Consider the following 7,646-nt stretch of genomic DNA (forward strand, 5'->3'; position numbering starts at 1 on the left):
ACTAATCGTCTGATGCGCAAAAGACCTCGATCATACTCTTCAAAGCAAAGAATTGCAGCTTCCACGTTTGATTCACAAGATTTTTAGCCAGAATTAGCCATTCCATGACTAGTGTATTACACCGGCAATAGGACTCTCATTTTCGTGTAGGTTAACACTTGTATATATGTTGTCAAAGCTACGCGTTGAACCTACACCTTTTTTTTTTTTTTTTTTGAAAGAGGAAAAACCTATCTGTCCATTAATAAAGAACTTTTGGTCCCATATACAGCTCGCTCACTGGGCAAGGAGCATTAAGGGATTTCAGCATGCTGGTCCTGTAATGCTGTAAAGAACGTTTGTCTCGTCGTTCTACCTTTTTTTATTATTCCTATTACTAATTTTTCTTTTGTTCCTATCAAAAGCTGATTTAAACGCACCATGTGTAGTATTATTGCAAACCTTTTTTTTTTTTGTGCTTTGGCAGCCTTTCCACGAATAGCATTGCATGTAGCATATCCAAACTTTTAAGGGCACTCAATCTTCAATCATCAAGCTTAGTGCCGTCCTCTTTGCAACACCTCCAAAAGCTGCTGATCTAACATTCCTAACCCTTCGAACGTATATATATGGACTTAAGCTTCTTGATCAACATACCCCTATTTTAATATCCTTCTCTTCAGCTAAAAACAAAAATGGTCCAGAAACTAGTACATATTTAAGTATTCAACACCCCCCGCCCCCCCACAAAAACACCAACAAAGTACCCCTGCTCTTCACCTAGCTCTCATCCCTCTGTGCGTGCATGCTTACATATGAGGTTCAATGGATGATCATGAATCAGTAAAGGAGGAAGTCAATCCAGCCGTCATGTTGAAAAATCAATCGGCCGAGAAAGGAGCGAACAGAGGGTCATGGACTGATGAAGAAGATCGAAAACTGGCTGAAGCTATTGAGATCTATGGTCCAAAGCGATGGAAGACTATAGCATCCAAAGCAGGTCATGCTACTATCTTGAAGCACTCTATAAAGTCTTAGTCGCGCACATTCGGTTATCTAAATATCTCCAAAAAAAAAAAAAGAGAAAAACTTTAAACGTTTACCAAAAAAAAAAATAAAAATATAAAACTTTAAAGAATTTGCATGCAATTCCTCGTGGCATGATAACCAATAATCTTAAGTGCTGATTACCTGATCATCTGCAGGCCTTAAAAGGTGCGGTAAGAGTTGTAGGCTGAGATGGATGAACTATCTGAGACCAAACATCAAGCGAGGAAACATATCTGATCAAGAAGAAGACTTGATTGTTAGGCTTCATAAACTTCTGGGGAACAGGTGAAAATATTCGCGTCATGGACGTCGACTAGAAAATTGATTGGATAAGGATTTTTGTTTTAACTTTTTCCGTCGACTTAATTGCAGATGGTCCTTGATAGCGGGAAGGTTGCCTGGTCGAACGGATAATGAGATCAAGAATTACTGGAATTCTCATTTGAGCAAGAAAGTTCACCAAAAGGAGAAACAAAGCAAGGGAACTGCAGAAATGGGATGCTCTAGGATTCGGAAGAAAAGGAAGGCGATGAATGAGGTTAAAGCGGATAGGACGAGAGAAGGGAATTCATCTTCTGGTGGTGCTCCTGGAGATTCAAAACTGAGCTTCGATGTAGACGACTTCTTTGATTTCTCCAATGAGGATCCTATGACTTTAGAGTGGATCAGCAAATTCACCGAAATGGATGACGGCTGACACCTTGATCCTCTTTCTTATTACTAGCTAGTAGAACCTATTGCCTCCAAAATTAGTGGATGACCGAACTCCTATCAAATAGGTGGGTTGCTGCTACCGCTGTCTAAGATGTCGGAACTTCCGTTATATTGCTCTACGTGCAAAAATTAGAGCGCAGTTGATTAGATGCAGTTCAAAAATAGTAACGCTACTCATCCAGCGGACGCGCTGTATTTTTCCCTTCTTTGTACTCTATTTTTTTTTTTGCTTTCCAAATCAAATCTTTGTGCTCTAATTGCTCCCAGTGAATTCTTATTACTATGGAAGTAAAAGACGGTTCGAAAAGATAAATGAATATTTGCAGAACTTTTGAGGATCTACCACCCATCTTCTTTTTTTTTTTTTGGATAACTACAATATTTGCTAACATTCAGGAAAAGAGAGCCACAATGCCGATCCATGCCTTTTCTACTTTGAAGCTCTTAATTAATAATTCACGAACTAACCCAAGTAGGGTACATAAATTAAGCTTAAAAAATTGCAGACCTTAAAAAGAGATTATAATTTTGCAAACAGTAGAGGACGCACGCACCCATCATCAAGAAAAGTATGGCTTGAAACCAAAAACATAGAGGGAACTAGAAATTATATCCTGAGCTGGGGGCAAATTTTTAACAAATCTAAACTTAATTACATGATATAAAATATCTTAAAGTTGTGGTGGGACAAAAGTTTAAATTTCCAAAGAACGTCCCTAAAAACAATTTCTAGTTTCTACGGGTGGAAAACCCTATTCTCTATGGGAGCTTTCTAAGATCAAAACAAAAAGAAAACATAACTACTAATACGGTTAGATTTGAAATTAATTTTAATCAAATATGCACAGCTCCTTTCTGAGGGGCGGGCACAGTCAAATCTAAAAACTTTTTTTTTTTTTTTTTTTTTTGGGTTATCGTCAAATCTAAAAACTTAGATGGGCAAAAAGTTCAGTGGGTCCCAAAAAAAGGAAAAGAACAAAAGTTTTTTTTTTTTTTTTGGTGGAGTAAAAGAGCAAAAGTCAGTAAAGTACGTATGAATAAGTTAATGTGCGAACCCCAGAAGACAACAAATAACTTTTTTTAAAAAAAAAAAAAATTATGACCAGCTTGCGTGAAATGCTTTTTGATCCTCTCTTTGATTGATTGGACTATAGTATTAATCTTGATGGACCCACACACACATGTTTTTCGTTGTTTTTTTGGTTCTCAAGCAGACTGAGACGACAGTTAGATGGGCAACGTGATTGCCATTCCTCACCAAACCGCCGGACAGTTAGACATATAATAGCCTTTTTGTTAACTGTTTCTCTCTAATTGCTTCTTGCAGTTGCAGGAGGCAATTTATCGAATGCCACGAAAGACAAGGACTCACGTGCTAGCACTAATCGGCATCATCGAAAAATGAAAAATAACTTTTTGGAAAATAGGAGCGTTAAAAAACTTACAACTACCGTTGGCTACTGAAATTCCACGTCTGTCTAACATTATCCTATATATATATATATATATATATCTCCTTATCCGCATATATAATATTTCTACACTTGAATCTTAGACATTTTCGCTAGCTAGTAGTTAACCTTGAATCAAAGCTACTCAATTAATAATTGATTCAAAGATGTTAATTAATATTATATGTTCGTAACTTTTAAAATTATAACGTCTGTGATGCTTCTATAATTCATAAAAAAAAAAAAATTTTGTGAATTACAAGTGAGCATGCTTTCTAAGCCTTGAAATTAAAAGAGTAGAATCAAAATATCAAATATATTTTGCCTAGTCCATGCATGGGGAACCAGGCTCTGTTTGGATTCAAGAGTTTTTCAAAAATTAGGTTTTCAATTACTATTAAAATTTTTAAAAAGTATTCTAAAAGGTACTCTAAAAAGTATAGTCTAATTTTTTTTTTATGTTTAAAAAATATCCCAAAATATATTCTAAAAGCTCTTAAATATTTCAAAATATGTTGTAAAAATATCTCAAAATATACTATAAAGATTCTGCAACAGTAAAATTTTTTAAAAACACCCAAAAAAAAAACAGTTAATCTAAACGGACAGCCGGGCTGCCATCCGCGTTACTGTACCAGGCCTATATGTATGTTTACTGAAAGAGCCATGTTGACTAGTACGACAAGGTTGGGGACCGACAGTATCTTGCCTCTGGGCATGTTTAGGATCCCTTGCGGGAGCTGGAATACTCCAATAAAAATTTCATGAGAAAATAAGATACTACTACTAGAATTAGGCACTCACATCAGTCCTGCTATGTTTTTTGTCATTTACCAATATTGCTGATATCAATTGACGGACTGCTGACATGGGCATGCAGTGTCGAATAAATATGCTGAACCACCCACCCGCTTCCGAAGAAGGCAAACTTGCAAATGCGTCTTTAATGAACGCAACGCTACATGAATGTTATCTATGCAGTGTTTTCGGCAAGTTTTCCTTTTTTGTGTCGATGCCTGGGAACATGAAAGGGTTAGCCAAGCGCAGCATAAACAGCATTACAGTTTCGTTGCCCACGCAATTACCACCTTCTGAATTTTAGACGAGGGTTATTTTGTTCCTCTTTTGAGCGTGATGAAATATTAACTTGAGATCCTTCCCAACGCCCGAGTAGAAATGTACGGTGGTTTAGGGTGTGTTTTGTTGGAGTGTGAGATATTTTCCATGGAAAATAATCGCTTTTCTTTTCGTGTTTGTGTTTGGTTGAGTTAATTTGGTTTCCCTAAGAGCCGCATACTCACTGAACCCCAATTTTCCAACCCATCAGGGAAGAAGATCATGCTGCGAGGGCCACAGCATTTCATTAAGAGGAGAAATTGAAAAATCACGTGGCGACCGACACATTTAATTAGCACACGATGAAAGTTTTTCCAACAATAGGTTCCAAATAATTACTGTAATATACAGCTGACGCTCTAGAAAAGGCGGAATAATTAACAAGAAGAAAGTAGTAGAAATAATAGACAATCATGCATACAGCTGCCTCCTTGACTCCTTAGTCCTAAAGCGACGTGAAAGCCCAACAGGATGTTAACATCTTCCTCTAGCAAAAAATTACTTATCAAACTTCCAACGTCCATTTTATCAATAATCACAAAGATAATCTACACCCAAAAAAAAAAACGCACTTATTCTCTGGTACAATGAGACGCTAACTTCGTAGCTATTAATTTACTGATAAGGCTATAATTGCGAATCTTCAAACCGAAAAAGAAAAGGAAAAAAAAAAAAAAAAAAAAAAACTTACTTTACTGGACTTCATGAAGCCAGGTCACAGCAGTATCAAGAAGATCTGTAATAGAACCAAGATCCGCATGATCATTCCGATCATCATGGGAAAGCGCTCTTGGACAACAGTTGAAAGAGAAATCATTGGCCTCATTATTATCAGTACCTTGTGCTACTACCTCGGGAAAATCTCGTTCGAATTCCATGTTGAGAAAATCGGAAAGGAAGTCGTTGTCCATTTCAAAATCCATCATGAAGCCCGAAGAGCAGCCTTCTTCTCCTGAAAAAGTTGGGGGCGATTCGGTTACCCCACCTGAAGCTGGGACGGGGCCAACTTTTTCGCTATTGTCAGTAGTACGAGTTTCGTTGGAGTCGTCTTTGGCCTGATCAGCCCCAGACGGCACTGGAGATTTCACCGCCAAAACACCGGGTTGTTGTGCAGAGGGAGTTTGTAAGTCAGCGTTGAAGAAAACTTTAGTGCACCTTCTAGCCTTTGTGCGGACCACATATGTAGAGGATCCTTCTCGCTTTTCTGAATTTGGCGGCTGATGAGCACTGCTCGTTAGCTTATGCAGTAGTGTTGTTGATGACGGGTTGCGTTTTGTGCAGGAGGAGCTGGCGGCTAAGCGTTCACCGCTTTGATACTTCTTGGCGAGGTTGGTGTTCCAATAGTTCTTGATTTCATTGTCTGTTCGCCCCGGAAGCCTTCCAGCTATCAAGGACCACCTGCAGGACACACATACACACGCACATATATGGCCCGATCGATGATCAGTTACTCGACAGCTTTACAAATTCGAAAATGTAATAGTAGAAAATATATAGTAACGTGCCGACACATGCATGTGGATTGAATGCATGCGGGAATTAATATAGTAATCAAGAATGGACAACATGAGTGAGTGTGGACTGGCCTGTTTCCGAGGAGCTTGTGCAGCCTGATTATGAGGTCCTCTTCGTCATCAGTTATGTTTCCTCTCTTGATATCAGGTCTTAGATAGTTCAACCAACGAAGTCTGCAACTCTTTCCGCATCTTTTGAGGCCTAGGTTTTGCCAGTTTATAATTTGACGTGACCAAATAATACATCTTCAGTTTTAACATTAAAAAAAAAAAAAAAAAACCCTTATCTAGCATGCACATTGTTAATAAGTAGTACTATGCATTTAATCCTGATAAAACAAGCTAACTGACCTGCTCGTTTGGGAAGACTTCTCCATTTTCCTTCGCCGTGGGACTTGATGTAGTCTGTCAGCAATCTATCTTCCGAAGGAGTCCAAGCCCCTCTGTTTAAGCCTTCCTTAGCACAGCACGGGCTTCTCCCCATCTTTCTTGCTCTCCTGTAGTAGTGTCCTTTCAGGCTTTAGCTAACTGTACTCGTTATTGCGCCCAAATGGTAGAGGAATGCGCGCATATATTTATATTCTTGTTTTGGAGGTTACCTGTTAGGTTAGGGGCATGAGATCCTGCGAGGTCCCCTACGATTTCAATCAACATCGTACATCCCTAAACTTCAACAAGCTTTCTGGCGTCAATGCGTGATGGGGGCCGGGGAGAACATGTGCTTGCCTAACTCTTGCTATTTAAAACGCCATCAAGACTTGTTTAATTAATCATATTTTGTCAACAGAAACTTTTGAACACGATTAGATTGGAAAAGTAGTTCATCGCTGTGAAATTTACGCCGGATCATTTCAATGAACGCATGATTTTGCATGCTTACCAAATTTCAAATAATTTACAAAAAAAAAAAAAAAAAAACTTGTGATTCCTATCTTTCTCAATGTCTGACTTACTAAAATTCAGTAAGCCACTTGGTTCTCAATATGATATATTGTCGGACCAAAAAGATTTTACAAAACTAGCATATTTTATTTTCAATAATTATTCCTTTAGATCTTTCTTAATTAATATTTATACCTAGCTAGTTGATTGACCTGAGGCTTGCATTTTGAGATTTTAAAGTAATTTACCCTCCCCAAATACTGGGGTTGGAAATTATTAAAATCTAAGGATGTTCAAGATATATATTTTTTCTAACTTGTATTCTATATATGTAAATCAAGGACGTTTTTCTTAATACTACTCGTAGCCCAGCTTTGATAGACTCAACCAACTCGTTTAGGAGAGTTGGCCTGCAATGCTAAGTTCCTTCGTTGGAGTGCAGTTAGAGGGCCGGGAGAGGACCCTCCATCATCGACTTTGCAGTTAATCTACAAGGTGCTCAATTAATTACTACACTCTTCTAAGCTAGAGGTGGCTTAGTTAGTAGGAGTAGGAATAGGAATAAATTAGCAACCATTATTATCGATCGTTGAAAAAAAAAAAAAAAAGAGTAAAAACAAGAACTTTGGTAGACTCACTCGAAACAAAACTATACAGCGACAGGTGATTGATTACAGTCATTTTAAGAGCATTTTTTTAGAAAATAAAAAAAAAGAAGAAGAGGAAAACTAAAGAATTTTACATGCAGTTGAATATCTGAGGATATGTAATTTAACAAAAGAAAATCCAGATTCATCATCTTAGAACATTCTCCCATCATTTGCACTTTTTGTTTTTTTGTTTTTTTTTTTAAATTGCACTCTCACTACTGTTATTTTTATCATATCATATAGTTTTTATTTATTAGACTATATGATAAAATAAATGGTAATATATATAT

General features: G+C 37.4%; 2 protein-coding genes across 3 annotated transcripts; one reads left to right on the forward strand and one right to left on the reverse strand.

Moving 5' to 3' along the window:
- The first annotated feature begins 492 nt into the window (after positions 1-492).
- Positions 493-2,085, forward strand: LOC113741846 (transcription factor MYB114). Its single transcript, XM_027269494.2, has 3 exons — positions 493-979; positions 1,185-1,314; positions 1,402-2,085. Exons 1-3 carry the CDS (start codon positions 805-807, stop codon positions 1,724-1,726), a joined length of 630 nt encoding a protein of 209 aa, XP_027125295.1. The 5' UTR covers positions 493-804; the 3' UTR covers positions 1,727-2,085.
- A 2,620-nt stretch (positions 2,086-4,705) lies between these two features.
- LOC113741845 (transcription factor MYB1-like) lies at positions 4,706-6,356 on the reverse strand. 2 transcript variants are annotated; one of them, XM_027269490.2, is made up of 4 exons: positions 6,176-6,356; positions 5,897-6,026; positions 5,002-5,708; positions 4,706-4,797 (listed from the first exon to the last, which is right to left on the reverse strand). In XM_027269490.2, the coding sequence occupies exons 1-3, from the start codon at positions 6,306-6,308 to the stop codon at positions 5,003-5,005; spliced, it is 969 nt and encodes a 322-aa protein (XP_027125291.1). In that variant the 5' UTR covers positions 6,309-6,356; the 3' UTR covers positions 4,706-4,797; position 5,002. The 2 variants fall into 2 exon arrangements, with proteins under 2 accessions (XP_027125291.1, XP_027125290.1); XM_027269489.2 differs by having other exon boundaries at positions 4,706-5,708.
- Between the last annotated feature and the right edge of the window lie 1,290 nt (positions 6,357-7,646).

This window comes from Coffea arabica, chromosome 4c, assembly GCF_036785885.1.
Source record: "Coffea arabica cultivar ET-39 chromosome 4c, Coffea Arabica ET-39 HiFi, whole genome shotgun sequence".
NCBI lineage: Eukaryota > Viridiplantae > Streptophyta > Magnoliopsida > Gentianales > Rubiaceae > Coffea > Coffea arabica.